The following is a 17011-nucleotide window of genomic DNA, read 5'->3' as shown; positions in this document are numbered from 1 at the left end:
ATATATATATATAGACTTTATAGCTAAGACACTGACTAGATTTAGGAAAAACAAGCTAAGAGTAAACTAATAGGTTAAAATGTTTGTGTTGTATAAGAGTAGGAGATGGGGATTAGGAGTTGAGGGGTGGGAGAGAGACTGGGAGAGAGAGAAAAACAGAGGCAAAGAAAGGAAGGGAAGGAGATAGGGGGCCTATGGAAACAGGGTGAGGGAGGAAGGAAGGCAGAAAGAGGCATGGAAGGAGATAAAGAGAGACAGAAAGCATGAACACCTATCAATCACTTTAGGATTAAGAGGGACTGTAATAGTAAAAGGGAATGTAAGACAAAAAAGAAAAAAAAAAGTGGTTAAGGCTTACAAGGGCCAAGTAGGTAGAAATGGGTTTTATTCAATAAGAATTTTTGTTATAAATATAGAAAGAACTTACCTAGTAAATAATGCCAATATACTATTCTTTTTATCTTTGTCTTCTTGTCTCTCTTTCTTCTCTTGTTTTTTATCTTTTGTTCTTTTTTTATCTGTTTTTCTTTTGGTTTCTTTTACTGAGTCAAAGAATAAGAATAATTTCATGAGGGAAACACAAAAAGTGTCCGATTAGTATTTGCAAGAAACAGCAGCCACAGGGAGGAAAAACTGACGAGGGAAAGCCATATCCCTCCAGTGTGAGACAGGAGAACTGAAGTCCCAGATGGGTGACTAACTAGTATGCTCTAAGGCTTTTTTTCACTGCACAAAGGGGAGCTAAACAATATGGCCTGCAACCATCTCACTAACACTATTTGTTTATGATCTGTGCTGTTTTCAGGAACTTTTTTCCCTGGCAAGGAGCAATTTCACACCAAGAAAGCAGGATTGGGATATTCAAAAGCATAATCCACTTAGCCAAATATTTAACAGTCTAATTTCACCTTGCTAATATCATTAAAATGAAGCAGAATGTGAAGTAGCCTCAAAAGGCTGGCCAAGGAGGTGCATCTATTTGCATTTGGACCCTTGCTTATCCAACCAGGCTTCTAAGGCCAGGCTCAGTTGGCCAGGTGATTAATCTCTCAGAGAAAACTGAGTGGTTCTCCAAAAATGTGCTGGAATTCACAATACCAAGCAAGAGGGCAGCTTAAGTTACAGAACTCAAGATAAAATCTCTTTCATAAAATGCCTTCTATCCAGGTTGTCTATCCAAATCATGCGGATCCAAATAATGTCCTTTTTTATATACCAATACATGTGTGTCCCAAGTGACAGTCATCTAAAAGAGGCATCTCTTTGGGGAGGAATCAAGCTTCACTGCAGCCAGATGGCCTCATGCATAAAGTGCCACTGATGTTGGACTGGACATTCTCTAAATTCAAATCCAGCTTCACTCACTTCACTGACTGCTACTCTGAGTGATTCTAGTTGCTTCTCTCTGGCTTTTTCCCTAAGACTATATTCCCTAAAAATAGTAGCAGATGGAGGATATTCTGGGAAGATGCAAGAGTAGGGTATAAAATTCCAAGCTCTCCAGAGGAGCAGGAAGACTGTTGGCTGCAGACATTTGCTGGGGGCGGGAGAGCGATGCTTTTGGTTTGGGGTTCTAGGTAAGAGCAACACCTATTTTTTCCATTAAAAAAAATGAACAGATGCCAAAAAAGAAAGAACCCAACCATAGAAATTTACTATGGGAATAGGGAAGAGTAGGGTTCATCTTTAGATGAGAACACTGAGGTTTTTTTTTAAAAAGCCTCTCAATGGCTACGTACCTGCAAAGAATGTATAGAAAAATGCAAAAAAGACTTCCAAAATCTGATAGATTTGAGAAAAAAAATTTAAAAAATAATTAATAACCATTCAATAACATAGTTAAACCCAATAGAAAATGAGATATATCCTTAAAAAAGAATAAAATAATAAACCCAATTCTATAAAAATAACAGTCGGGGAAGGAGAAGGCAGTGAATGTATAAGAGACCAAGAAATTACAAAACAGAGAGGATGAAAAGATAAAAGAGAATGTGAAACATAAGAAAAACAACAGATCTGGAGAGTATATTAAGAAAAGAAAATTTAAAAATAAGTGGATTGTACCTGAAAGCTGTCACCAAAAGAAGTACCTTGTCAAAATAGTGCAAGAAATTAAAGAAAATTGTCTTGGAGGACAATTGTCCTAGTGGGGAAAGTAGACCATTCCAAGAAGATTCTACATAAAACAACACACATAGCATGGGGCAGCTAAGTGGCGCGAAGGATAGAGCACCGGTTCTGAAGTCAGGAGGACCTGAGTTCAGACCTAGTTCTCACAGTACACACTTCCCAGATGTGTGACCCTGGGCAAGTCTCAACTCCAGTTGCCTCAGCAAAAACTAACCACAAAACAAAAACAAAAACAATACACACATATTATTTATTGTGTGACTCAACCTTTTAAAACCCCCAAATCACAGAAAAAAATTTATAAGAAACAACAATCCAAAACGAAACAAAATAAAACCCCAAAAATGGAATTCAAATATGCTTGAAGTCCATTTAGAGTTGTACGGAAATTATCAGCTGCCTTAAAAACACTGTAGATCCTGGCATAATATTTGTTGACAGTTAAAAGAACTAGGCCTGGGCCCAAAAATATCCTATCTAGCAAAATTAACATGTGAATAAAAAAGGACATTCCATGAACTTGAAGATTTCCAGGACTTTGTCTCAACTAAAGGCAAACTTAAATAACAGAGAAGAACCGACATCAAAGATTAATTTCAAGTGACTCAAGGACAAGTTTTTATGGAAAATGTTTTTTATGGTACATGGAATTGTGTACCATATATTTCAGATTTCCATCAGTCATGAGGTAGGCTAAAAGACAGATTGGGATAGAGCTGAGTATTATCGAAGAGTAAAAAATAAAACTATCTAGTAAAAGATAAAAATTTAAATGAGATCCAGATGAAGAATTGACAGAGAGATATAGAGCTAGGAGAAGAACTAGTAGTTCTGAAAACCTACTCGAAATAGGAATATGGGTTAAAAAGGGAACAATACATACATACATACATACATACATACATACATACATATATGTATATATTTTACACACCCACATATGTGTGTTTATATATATGCATACATATATGTATCTATATATACATGTATATGTGTGTATATAGATAGATAGACATAGATATAAATATGTCATATATGCCATGATAAAGTGAGATGTAGAAGGTTGTATAGATATATGGCAGTGACAAGGTATGTAGGTTAACAGCACAGGGATAAAGAGAAATGGAAAAGGTGGTTGGGGGAGAAAATAAGGCAAGGACTTATGGGTAGGGGGAGGTAAATTATATGAAATAACAAGGAAAGTTAAGGATTAGAAGTAGAAGAGTTAGCATGCAGAAGAAATAAACAGGTACAATAAGGATCAGGAATAGAATTTATTAAGAAAGAAAAGAAGATTAGTAATCGCTGATCTCAGACAAAACCAAATTTGAAGACTAAATCAAGAGAAATCTACATTATGTCACTACTATATGTGTGTGTGTGTGTGTGTGTGTGTGTGCACACTACACACAAATACGCACATCTCTCTATTCTTAGGGGGTTAATTTATAGCCTTATTTGGGAAATAGGGGGATTTAAAAATGGAAAAAAGAGTAAAGTGAAAGTGTAGAGCACCGATCAAAAACATAACCCACAAGAAAGAAAAGAGGGATCTGTTCTATTATGATATATGGTTTCTTGAAATAGAAATTGTTACATATTTTGAATCCTCTCAGGTTTCACTGCACTTATAAACAATGTTTGGTTTTGTTTTCCTTTCTAGTCTTTCTCTAAATGTGTATTTTGTTTTGAATAAATAAAAAAGATTAATATCAATCATAGTAAGATTATTTAGAAAATATTTAGAAAATCTATGGAAAACAACTCATGAGAAAGTTTTAATTAACCTTACAGCTTTCTACATAAAACATTGGTATTATTATAATCTCTGAGATTTTTATTACAATTCTACCTCTCCAAAAGTAGTGATTATCAGCTCTGGTGAGTAATAAGTGAAATACAGTCAAATCCTGAAAAGGGGGCCAAAGTTAAACTTTTTATGTCAGGTTGTATTTCTTCCCGCTGAATTAAAACCAATTCAGTGTACATCTATAACAACTATTCTGCCAGGGGTGCTAGGGAAGGAAAGAAGAAATGAGGACATGAGTGTCTGAATGAGCTTACTTTGCCTTGTACAAGGCCATGAAAAACAATTTCCCTGAGTATTTACACAAATCTTTACTTAGAATTTATCCTGTAGCTGAACACAAATACTCAAGTATCCACACCAAGGTCCTCTTGCTGGCAATAGAAAAAGGAAAGTTAACGATGACAAGCGCGACATAAATAAATTTTGGGGAGAAGGGAAAGTAGTAGGGTTAGAAAGGGATAGGAAAAACAGTGTAGCACTAACTGGAGTATCAGCTTCAGGGAAGGACTCTCCTGTTATGGACTAGAGTGACCTTTGGAAGTTCCAGTACATGGATTGTACTTGCTGAATAATCCTGAGTCAAAGACAATGATTAATTATTTGTAAGGAGAGCTCCTCAAAAATAAAAAATTTAAAAATTAAAAAAAAATTCTCTAGATTTGGTTGTACTTGCTAAAAATCCGTTTCAAATTGGGTTAAATGATGTATTTCAAAAATGAAGAAACTTACCATTCTCATTAGGCATGCTTTCTTCAATAATTTTGGGTTCGTAGCTTAAAGAAACATGCCTAGAATAGCAAATGAAAACAACCACCATGAAATCCAGGCTTTAAAAGAAAATATCAACATGACATTTCAGAAAATTATTTCTTTCACATTCTTTTATATCTGGAAAGTCCTTGCAAGAGAATCCAGTTGATTATGGAAAAGCCAAATCATATACCTTTAAGAATAAATTTTCACATTCTAAGTATCTCTCATACATCTAATCTGCTAAAGATGATGTCTTTTCCATTAGAAATGTTCAAAGAATTTTGAGAGTATTCATATCCACAAGGGGATTTAAAGAAATTTCTAGGAGTTGACCATGTGGAACTAAACATATGAAGTTCTACAAACCTTGAAGTAAGACATGAAACAAGCTTCTGAATGTAAAAAGGAGCTTTGTTTTTTTCTGCTGTGTCAGACAGGACCCATCCAATCTATTAAAGCTCATGAAAATGCTCACAAAAAGGAAGCTCACTCAAATTAATCAGCTGTCCTAATGTCACCCAGACAGAAGGGCCCAGTCTCAGTTTCATACCTTCATGTCTTTTAACACATGGACTTGTGGGTGGACACTGAGATCACTTACACTCTCTGTGCTCTAGGCATCTGACATTTTTGGAAAGAAGGTGCATTCACTACTTTGAGAGGGTGTATTTTTCCTTATCTGGGATTTCTTATATCCTTGAAAGGAATCAAAAACATGAAAGGTAAATCTTCACTTACAATGGCAGATAGGCTCAATTTGAGCAAAGGGCATTGTAAAAAGTCATTGTTTACATTTGTAGGGACCTGGAAAAGGAATCCTTTTTATTGTGGGAGAGTCAGGGCATGTCTCCAAGAATAATGTTCACATCCATAGTACACATCACATCTAGCCTGCTCTTGAGGGGTTCTTTATATTGGTGAACTTAAAGCAGGGGTTTGTGTGTCTGGGCCAGATAACTGCAGTTTTAAAAGGTAAAGAAGTTCACAAAGTTATGATAAGTCGAGAACTTGCCAGCAAAAAAACAAAAACCAATGACAAGAATTGTTTTCCTGCTGTCAAGTCCCAACTCAATCACAGAGTGTAGAGAGGATTGGGGAAGGGGAAGGAGGTGGTTCTGGAAACAATTAGAGACCAGTGTCTCTTATACAATCCTCCTCCTCCTGGGAAAACTGAGTTCAGAGAAGTTCAACGTGATTTAGAGAAGAATTGACAACTTAGTGAGGACGAGCAGAGTGCATTTCTGAGCCTGACATGTATATTTGCTGCTTGAATATGGACTAAGTCAGTGCAGCTCTGGGTGGACTCCATAGGTATGAAAAGATTTTGACATGGAGGTTCCCAACTGCTTTGGGGGAATGGAAGTAGTTTCCTTCTATAGGAGAATTCCTTCAATCAATGCTTTCAAACTTGACCCAATCCTATTCCTCCCTAACCTGTTAAAAAATTTCTGCGACCCGGCTGCCTCTGGTGTATCTTCAGGCCTTTTTCCTATCTGCCAAGCACTTCCCTTGTCAGAGGACAGATGGGTCACTTCCCCAGGAACCTAAGGTCTACTCAGTGATACTGATTTCTTCTTCCATACACTGGTATTTATGAGGAGGAATAACACTGGGGCTGGCAATAGATTATAAATGTGTGTGGAATAAAACATTATAGAACAACTCCCCCAAATAAAAAGTGTGTCTTGGTCTCAAGAAATCTTCAATATCTTCTGAACACCAGGTTCATGAAAGGAAGATAAAGCTAAGAGCCTGAGTGAAGAATGGAAAAGAGTAAGAGAAGAGAGAAGGGACAATCCAGGGACAGTTTTGCTATGACAACCAAGGGAATTTAGCTAAAGTCAGTTCAGTCTCAGACACAAAAAGAGAGAAAAAAAAAGAATCTCTCCTTTAAAATAAAAAGTTTAGCAATGTCAATTTGTTCCTTTTTATTTTAGCTTTGTAAACTAAAGAGCTAAAGGGCAGCATATTTGATTGTCTTTGAATAGACTCAGAAATATTTCTTGAAATAGAAAGACACTTAATTCAAAGAGAAGCATTTCTTTTGCGAGGTGCAGCTTCTCAGAGTAATCACAGTCTAAAGTATATAAAAGATGATCAATAGGTTGGAATTATGTGAGAACACAGATGTAGCTGGTGCTCCCAGAGGGCTTTGTTACACATGTGAAATTAAACTGGGGATTTGGGTGTGTGAACCTACAACCTGGAGATTTAGAAATGCAAAGTTGACCCAGTTGGGACATCATGGATTTCTCCTCTACAGCCAAGATGTTGAGAAGGAGAAATATCCTGAAATTGATCAGAGATTATAAGCATAAAGCAGGGGTTAATTGTGAATTTCATAGTATTTTTGTGGCAATTTAACAATCCTTAGGTATTTGAATGCTTGAATTACTGGGTCCGATTTTCCTGGACTCAAGAACTTTTTTTACTATGGCATGAGTTAATGTCCTCTCAGGTAGAGATCCTGCTTTAAGTGCTATGTGGCAAGAGCTACAATTAAGCCTCCACTTTCTTTCTTAATCCCTGCTTTAAGAGACATGTGTTCTCCCCAGTCAAGGAATAGTACCTCAGAAAATTTTGTTCTCTGGAATGACTGAAGCATCATATGGTTTCTAATCAGTCAATATGAAAATAGAGAATGTAGAAAAATACTTAAATAACAGATAATGGGACAGCAGCTAGAAGGCACATTGGAAAGGGCACCAGACATTGGAGTCAGGAGGCCTGTGTTCAATTTCAGTTCCAAACTCAAACCCTTAAAAATAAGTATCTGATGCACCACAACTCATATCAACTCAGTGACTATGCAAATATTTTAAAAGAAGGAAATGATGTGGCTAATATAAGGGGCAAAGTTATTTTTGCAAGAGAGATAACTAAATTTTAAGCAAAAGTCACTTCTAGTCATGCATTTGGGGGCATGTAAATTCTTTCCAAGATATATTATTCCCTTTAAAAAGTGGATGTATTCAGAACCTTTGGAGGTCCTCTATTCAGAGCTAATTGGAATAAAGTTTGGGGGAAGAAGCGAAGCTCACTTTTGCTCATCCTCTATTATTAGTGGATCAAGGGTGTTCTTGTGATGAAATCCCAAGTGAAAATTCTTTACATCTGTAAGTATAAAAAATTCAAATGTCAATCCAAAGAAGCAGTAAAACGCATAATCAGAAAGATTGCTAGACAATTTTTGAAAGTGATAGTTTTCTCATGTGGTTCCTTACAATGACACAGGTACAGGTTTCTAGGACCTCTTCCTTCCCCCCAAATATGTATGATCAACTCGAAGGGCTAACGAGTTGCATGCTTCTTTACTGCAAAAGTTAAAATGTCACTGAAATCTAAAACACTCTATGACAGATATTTCGACCTGTGGGGCAATTTCTTGGAAATAAAATCATTTTGGGAAAAATAGTAAACCATCTACACTCCCTGGGATGCAAAGGAAGCAAAGATGAAGATGGACATCCCCTTTGCCAACAAGCAGCTAAAATACTTTTTCTCCTAAGATGTGATTATCAGTGTGTGTCAATAATCTACAGAATCCACTCAATGCATAATATGACCAAACATGGAGTTTGTTAGTGTAATTTAGAGCAGAAAATACCAATGACAAATCACAGCAGGGGGTGGGGGGGAGGGAAGAGCTAAGGAAACTCAAATGCTGATCATATTGCTCCAGTCAGCCTTTATGAGACATTTTGGTGCAAAGAAAAAGACTGAAGCAGCAAAAAAATTGAGACTTTAGATATTTCATAGAATTGAATGTTTCTCTTAATTATTTCTAAATTGGAAACTGACGAATATACTTTAGAGTTCTCTACTAAGGGAAGACCCTCCAAAGCATGCCCTTTTCACTCATTAAGGTTGCTGTTTGCTCAGTATTGCTATCATTGGAGGATTCGGGGAGGAATTCAAGCAATCTTAACTGTTGTAGGAAACATGTGTGTATGTGTAAAGGAGAGTTATGTGTATGTGTATAATATGAAAATATATGAACTTAGCTTACTTATATTATCATACTTTATATTCATAAATATATCAATTTGTAATTCCACCATGATGTGGTGTTTAGAGAAAACAAAAAAAAGTAGGAAAAATTATAAACTAAAAAAATACACAGCTGAACAAAAGAGCTATTTGCAGGGGAGAAAGATGTACTTTCAGGAATATAATTTCATGTATATACATTTTGAGGAAATTGGCAATTTATCGTAATGTACACTGAATCCTGGCCAGTTTATAGCTGGCCACATCTCAGTGTTCACTAGCAAAAAATAATACAAACCTATGCAACTGGATAACATAACTACATAGTGAACACTGAGATGTGGCCAGCTATAAACTAATTTTTCTAAAAACAATCAATAATCTTCTTATGATCTCACTATACTGAAATCAACAAATACACAAAATAAGTGGCGGGACTCACCCTCATCAGATGACCAATTGCTTTCTTCTCTTTCATTACTTTTTATTTATCAGCAAGGAATGAAGTGAAAAGAAAGAAGAAGGAAAAGAAACATTAATCCTCTTTCTAAAAGAGTCTAGAAAGGCCTAATTAGATTTAAGATCTTTTCTAAAACAAAACATCATTTATATTTGCATGAGTGCTCTTCAGTGTGACACAGAGAATTTGCAAATTTCCAAATATAAAATTCATATTCACAATATAGCTCACACCAAGGTAGCTGCCATTCCCGGAAGCATTTTTTTTTTTACACTGATGAAAGGAAAGTGAGAATTTGTGTCTATGAACCTAATACCTGGATATTTAGAATTGCAAAGTTAACCCAGTTCAGACATCATGGATTTCTCCTCTACAGCCAAGATGTTGAGAAGGAGAAATATCCTGAAATTTCTCAGAGATTATAAGCATAAAACAGGGGATAGGATATGGCAAGTTAATTATGAATTTCATAGTATTTTTGTGGCAATTTAAAAATCCTTAGGTATTTGAATGCTTGAATTATTGGGTCCGATTTTCCTGGCATCAAGCACTTTTTTACTGTGGTGTGAGTTAATGTCCTCTCAGGTAGAGATCCCTCTCTACTCAACTTATTTTTGCTTTAAGTGCTATGGGGTAAGAGCTACAATTAAGCTTCCACTTTCTTTCTTAATCCCATTTCACTCAATCACTGCTTTAAGAGACATATCTTCTCCCCAGTCAAGGAATATTACCTCCAAAAATTCTGTTCTCCGGAATGACTGAAGCATCATATCATTTCTAATCAGTCAATATGATAATAGAGAATGTAGAAAAATACTTCAAATAAAAGATAATTGGACAGCAGCTTCAAGGCACATTGGAAAGAGCACCAGACATTGGAGTCAGGAGGCCTGTGTTCAATTTCAATTCGAAACTCAAATCCTTAAAAATAAGTGTCTGATATTCCACAACACATATCAACCCAGGGACTATGCAAATATTTTAAAAGAAGGAAATGATGTGGCTAATATAAGGGGCAAAGATATTTTTGCAACAGAGATATCTATGTTTTAAGCAAAAGTCACTTCTAGTCATGCATTTGGGTGTACGTAAATTCTTTCCAAGATATATTATTCCCTTTAAAAAGTGGATGTATTCAGAACCTTTGGAGGTCCTCTATTCAGAGCTAATTGGAATAAAATTTGGGGGAAGAAGGGAAGCTCACTTTTGCTCATCCTCTATTATTAGTGGATCAAGGGTGTTCTTGTGATGAAATCCCAAGTGAAAATTCTTTACATCTGTAAGTATAAAAAATTCAAATGTCAATCCAAAGAAGCAGTAAAACGCATAATCAGAAAGATTGCTAGACAATTTTTGAAAGTGATAGTTTTCTCCTGTGGTTCATTGCAATGACACAGGTACAGATGTCTAGGACCTCTTCCTTCCCCCCAAATATGTATGATCAACTCGAAGGGCTAACGAGTTGCATGCTTCTTTACTGCAAAAGTTAAAATGTCACTGAAATCTAAAACACTCTATGACAGATATTTCGACCTGTGGGGCAATTTCTTGGAAATAAAATCATTTTGGGAAACATAGTAAACCATCTACACTCCCTGGGATGCAAAGGAAGCAAAGATGAAGATGGACATCACCTTTGCCAACAAGCAGCTAAAATACTTTTTCTCCTAAGATGTGATTATCAGTGTGTGTCAATAATCTACAGAATCCACTCAATGCATAATATGACCAAACATGGAGTTTGTTAGTGTAATTTAGAGCAGAAAATACCAATGACAAATCACGGCGGGGGGTGGGGGGGGAGGGAAGAGCTAAGGAAACTCAAATGCTGATCATATTGCTCCAGTCAGCCTTTATGAGACATTTTGGTGCAAAGAAAAAGACTGAAGCAGCAAAAAAATTGAGACTTTAGATATTTCATAGAATTGAATGTTTCTCTTAATTATTTCTAAATTGGAAACTGACGAATATACTTTAGAGTTCTCTACTAAGGGAAGACCCTCCAAAGCATGCACTTTTCACTCATTAAGGTTGCTGTTTGCTCAGTATTGCTATCATTGGAGGATTCGGGGAGGAATTCAAGCAATCTTAACTGTTGTAGGAAACATGTGTGTATGTGGAAAGGAGAGTTATGTGTATGTGTATAATATGAAAATATATGAACTTAGCTTACTTATATTATCATACTTTATATTCATAAATATATCAATTTGTAATTCCACCATGATGTGGTGTTTAGAGAAAACAAAAAAAAGTAGGAAAAACTATAAACTAAAAAAATACACAGCTGAACAAAAGAGCTATTTGCTAGGGAGAAAGATGTACTTTCAGGAATATAATTTCATGTATATACATTTTGAGGAAATTGGCAATTTATCGTAATGTACACTGAATCCTGGCCAGTTTATAGCTGGCCACATCTCAGTGTTCACTAGCAAAAAATAATACAAACCTATGCAACTGGATAACATAACTACATAGTGAACACTGCGATGTGGCCAGCTATAAACTAATTTTTCTAAAAACAATCAATAATCTTCTTATGATCTCACTATACTGAAATCAACAAATACACAAAATAAGTGGCGGGACTCACCCTCATCAGATGACCAATTGCTTTCTTCTCTTTCATTACTTTTTATTTATCAGCAAGGAATGAAGTGAAAAGAAAGAAGAAGGAAAAGAAACATTAATCCTCTTTCTAAAAGAGTCTAGAAAGGCCTAATTAGATTTAAGATCTTTTCTAAAACAAAACATCATTTACATTTGCATGAGTGCTCTTCAGTGTGACACAGAGAATTTGCAAATTTCCAAATATAAAATTCATATTCACAATATAGCTCACACCAAGGTAGCTGCCATTCCCGGAAGCATTTTTTTTTTTACACTGATGAAAGGAAAGTGAGAATTTGTGTCTATGAACCTAATACCTGGATATTTAGAATTGCAAAGTTAACCCAGTTCAGACATCATGGATTTCTCCTCTACAGCCAAGATGTTGAGAAGGAGAAATATCCTGAAATTTCTCAGAGATTATAAGCATAAAACAGGGGATAGGATATGGCAAGTTAATTATGAATTTCATAGTATTTTTGTGGCAATTTAAAAATCCTTAGGTATTTGAATGCTTGAATTGTTGTGTCCGATTTTCCTGGCATCAAGCACTTTTTACTGTGGTGTGAGTTAATGTCCTCTCAGGTAGAGATCCCTCTCTACTCAACTTATTTTTGCTTTAAGTGCTATGGGGTAAGAGCTACAATTAAGCTTCCACTTTCTTTCTTAATCCCATTTCACTCAATCACTGCTTTAAGAGACATATCTTCTCCCCAGTCAAGGAATATTACCTCCAAAAATTCTGTTCTCTGGAATGACTGAAGCATCATATGATTTCTAATCAGTCAATATGATAATAGAGAATGTAGAAAAATACTTCAAATAAAAGATAATTGGACAGCAGCTAGAAGGCACATTGGAAAGAGCACCAGACATTGGAGTCAGGAGGCCTGTGTTCAATTTCAGTTCGAAACTCAAACCCTTAAAAATAAGTGTCTGATATTCCACAACACATAGTCACATCCCAGTGACTATGCAAATATTTTAAAAGAAGGAAATGATGTGGCTAATATAAGGGGCAAAGTTATTTTTGCAACAGAGATATCTATATTTTAAGCAAAAGTCACTTCTTGTCATGCATTTGGGTGTATGTAAATTCTTTCCAAGATATATTATTCCCTTTAAAAAGTGGATGTATTCAGAACCTTTGGAGGTCTTCTATTCAGAGCTAATTGGAATAAAATTTGGGGGAAGAAGGGAAGCTCACTTTTGCTCATCCTCTATTATTAGTGGATCAAGGGTGTTCTTGTGATGAAATCCCAAGTGAAAATTCTTTACATCTGTAAGTATAAAAAATTCAAATGTCAATCCAAAGAAGCAGTAAAACGCATAATCAGAAAGATTGCTAGACAATTTTTGAAAGTGATAGTTTTCTCCTGTGGTTCATTGCAATGACACAGGTACAGATGTCTAGGACCTCTTCCTTCCCCCCAAATATGTATGATCAACTCGAAGGGCTAACGAGTTGCATGCTTCTTTACTGCAAAAGTTAAAATGTCACTGAAATCTAAAACACTCTATGACAGATATTTCGACCTGTGGGGCAATTTCTTGGAAATAAAATCATTTTGGGAAACATAGTAAACATCTACACTCCCTGGGATGCAAAGGAAGCAAAGATGAAGATGGACATCACCTTTGCCAACAAGCAGCTAAAATACTTTTTCTCCTAAGATGTGATTATCAGTGTGTGTCAATAATCTACAGAATCCACTCAATGCATAATATGACCAAACATGGAGTTTGTTAGTGTAATTTAGAGCAGAAAATACCAATGACAAATCACGGCGGGGGGTGGGGGGGGAGGGAAGAGCTAAGGAAACTCAAATGCTGATCATATTGCTCCAGTCAGCCTTTATGAGACATTTTGGTGCAAAGAAAAAGACTGAAGCAGCAAAAAAATTGAGACTTTAGATATTTCATAGAATTGAATGTTTCTCTTAATTATTTCTAAATTGGAAACTGACGAATATACTTTAGAGTTCTCTACTAAGGGAAGACCCTCCAAAGCATGCACTTTTCACTCATTAAGGTTGCTGTTTGCTCAGTATTGCTATCATTGGAGGATTCGGGGAGGAATTCAAGCAATCTTAACTGTTGTAGGAAACATGTGTGTATGTGGAAAGGAGAGTTATGTGTATGTGTATAATATGAAAATATATGAACTTAGCTTACTTATATTATCATACTTTATATTCATAAATATATCAATTTGTAATTCCACCATGATGTGGTGTTTAGAGAAAACAAAAAAAAAGTAGGAAAAACTATAAACTAAAAAAATACACAGCTGAACAAAAGAGCTATTTGCTAGGGAGAAAGATGTACTTTCAGGAATATAATTTCATGTATATACATTTTGAGGAAATTGGCAATTTATCGTAATGTACACTGAATCCTGGCCAGTTTATAGCTGGCCACATCTCAGTGTTCACTAGCAAAAAATAATACAAACCTATGCAACTGGATAACATAACTACATAGTGAACACTGCGATGTGGCCAGCTATAAACTAATTTTTCTAAAAACAATCAATAATCTTCTTATGATCTCACTATACTGAAATCAACAAATACACAAAATAAGTGGCGGGACTCACCCTCATCAGATGACCAATTGCTTTCTTCTCTTTCATTACTTTTTATTTATCAGCAAGGAATGAAGTGAAAAGAAAGAAGAAGGAAAAGAAACATTAATCCTCTTTCTAAAAGAGTCTAGAAAGGCCTAATTAGATTTAAGATCTTTTCTAAAACAAAACATCATTTACATTTGCATGAGTGCTCTTCAGTGTGACACAGAGAATTTACAAATTTCCAAATATAAAATTCATATTCACAATATAGCTCACACCAAGGTAGCTGCCATTCCCGGAAGCATTTTTTTTTTTACACTGATGAAAGGAAAGTGAGAATTTGTGTCTATGAACCTAATACCTGGATATTTAGAATTGCAAAGTTAACCCAGTTCAGACATCATGGATTTCTCCTCTACAGCCAAGATGTTGAGAAGGAGAAATATCCTGAAATTTCTCAGAGATTATAAGCATAAAACAGGGGATAGGATATGGCAAGTTAATTATGAATTTCATAGTATTTTTGTGGCAATTTAACAATCCTTATGTATTTGAATGCCTGAATTATTGGGTCCGATTTTCCTGGCATCAAGCACTTTTTTACTGTGGTGTGAGTTAATGTCCTCTCAGGTAGAGATCCCTCTCTACTCAACTTATTTTTGCTTTAAGTGCTATGGGGTAAGAGCTACAATTAAGCTTCCACTTTCTTTCTTAATCCCATTTCACTCAATCACTGCTTTAAGAGACATATCTTCTCCCCAGTCAAGGAATATTACCTCCAAAAATTCTGTTCTCCGGAATGACTGAAGCATCATATGATTTCTAATCAGTCAATATGATAATAGGAAATGTAGAAAAATACTTCAAATAAAAGATAATTGGACAGCAGCTAGAAGGCACATTGGAAAGAGCACCAGACATTGGAGTCAGGAGGCCTGTGTTCAATTTCAGTTCGAAACTCAAATCCTTAAAAATAAGTGTCTGATACTCCACAACACATATCAACCAAGGGACTATGCAAATATTTTAAAAGAAGGAAATGATGTGGCTAATATAAGGGGCAAAGTTATTTTTGCAACAGAGATATCTATGTTTTAAGCAAAAGTCACTTCTAGTCATGCATTTGGGTGTATGTAAATTCTTTACAAGATATATTATTCCCTTTAGAAAGTGGATGTATTCAGAACCTTTGGAGGTCCTCTATTCAGAGCTAATTGGAATAAAATTTGGGGGAAGAAGGGAAGCTCACTTTTGCTCATCCTCTATTATTAGTGGATCAAGGGTGTTCTTGTGATGAAATCCCAAGTGAAAATTCTTTACATCTGTAAGTATAAAAAATTCAAATATCAACCCAAAGAAGCAGTAAAACGCATAATCAGAAAGATTGCTAGACAATTTTTGAAAGTGATAGTTTTCTCCTGTGGTTCATTGCAATGACACAGGTACAGATTTCAAGGACCTCTTCCTTCCCCCCAAATATGTATGATCAACTCGAAGGGCTAACGAGTTGCATGCTTCTTTACTGCAAAAGTTAAAATGTCACTGAAATCTAAAACACTCTATGACAGATATTTCGACCTGTGGGGCAATTTCTTGGAAATAAAATTATTTTTGGAGACATAGTAAACCATCTACACTCCCTGGGATGCAAAGGAAGCAAAGATGAAGATGGACATCACCTTTGCCAACAAGCAGCTAAAATACTTTTTCTCCTAAGATATGAGTATCAGTGTGTGTCAATAATCTACAGAATCCACTCAATGCATAATATGACCAAACATGGAGTTTGTTAGTGTAATTTAGAGCAGAAAATACCAATGACAAATCACAGCGGGGGGGGGGGGGAAGAGCTAAGGAAACTCAAATGCTGATCATATTGCTCCAGTCAGCCTTTATGAGACTTTTTGGTGCAAAGAAAAAGACTGAAGTAGGAAAAAAATTGAGACTTTAGATATTTCATAGAATTGAATGTTTCTCTTAATTATTTCTAAATTGGAAACTGACGAATATACTTTAGAGTTCTCTACTAAGGGAAGACCCTCCAAAGCATGCCCTTTTCACTCATTAAGGTTGCTGTTTGCTCAGTATTGCTATCATTGGAGGATTCGGGGAGTAATTCAAGCAATCTTAACTGTTGTAGGAAACGTGTGTATGTGTAAAGGAGAGTTATGTGTATGTGTATAATATGAAAATATATGAATTTATCTTACTTTATATTCATAAATATATCAATTTGTAATTCCAACTTGATATGGTGTTCAGAGGAAACAAAAAAAAAGCAGCAAAAACTATAAACTAAAAAAATACACAGCTGAACAAAAGAGCTATTTGCAGGGGAGAAAGATGTACTTTCAGGAATATAATTTCATGTATAAATATATACATTTTGAAGAAATTGGCATATCGTTATGTACACTGAATCCTGGCCAGTTTATAGCTGGCCACATCTCAGTGTTCACTCTGTAGTTTTCTTATCCAGTTGCATGGGTTTGTATTATTTTTTGCAATAAACTAGTTTTTCTAAAAACATTCAATAATCTTCTTATGATCTCACTATACTGAAATCAACAAATACACAAAATAAGTGGCAGGACTCACCCTCATCAGATGACCAATTGCTTTCTTCACTTTCATTACTTTTTATATTTCAGCAAGGAATGAAGTGAAAAGAAAGAAGAAGAAA

At 35.5% G+C, this 17011-nt stretch overlaps 1 protein-coding gene across 1 annotated transcript in view; it reads right to left on the bottom strand.

Annotated features, from left to right (window-relative positions):
• Positions 1–17011, bottom strand: part of LOC141561378 (uncharacterized) — a 42811-nt gene that overhangs the window by 845 nt on the left and 24955 nt on the right. Inside the window, exons 17-24 of the mRNA XM_074300862.1 lie at positions 16927–16964; positions 12964–13036; positions 11740–11777; positions 10348–10420; positions 9126–9163; positions 7735–7807; positions 4670–4728; positions 428–542 (exon numbers count right to left, since the gene is read on the bottom strand). Coding sequence (XP_074156963.1) covers positions 428–542; positions 4670–4728; positions 7735–7807; positions 9126–9163; positions 10348–10420; positions 11740–11777; positions 12964–13036; positions 16927–16964 — 507 coding nt within the window. The remainder of the gene's footprint in view (positions 1–427; positions 543–4669; positions 4729–7734; positions 7808–9125; positions 9164–10347; positions 10421–11739; positions 11778–12963; positions 13037–16926; positions 16965–17011) is intronic.

This window comes from Sminthopsis crassicaudata, chromosome 3, assembly GCF_048593235.1.
Source record: "Sminthopsis crassicaudata isolate SCR6 chromosome 3, ASM4859323v1, whole genome shotgun sequence".
In the NCBI taxonomy this organism is placed as follows: Eukaryota; Metazoa; Chordata; class Mammalia; order Dasyuromorphia; family Dasyuridae; genus Sminthopsis; species Sminthopsis crassicaudata.
This window is presented reverse-complemented; position numbering and strand designations above follow the sequence as displayed.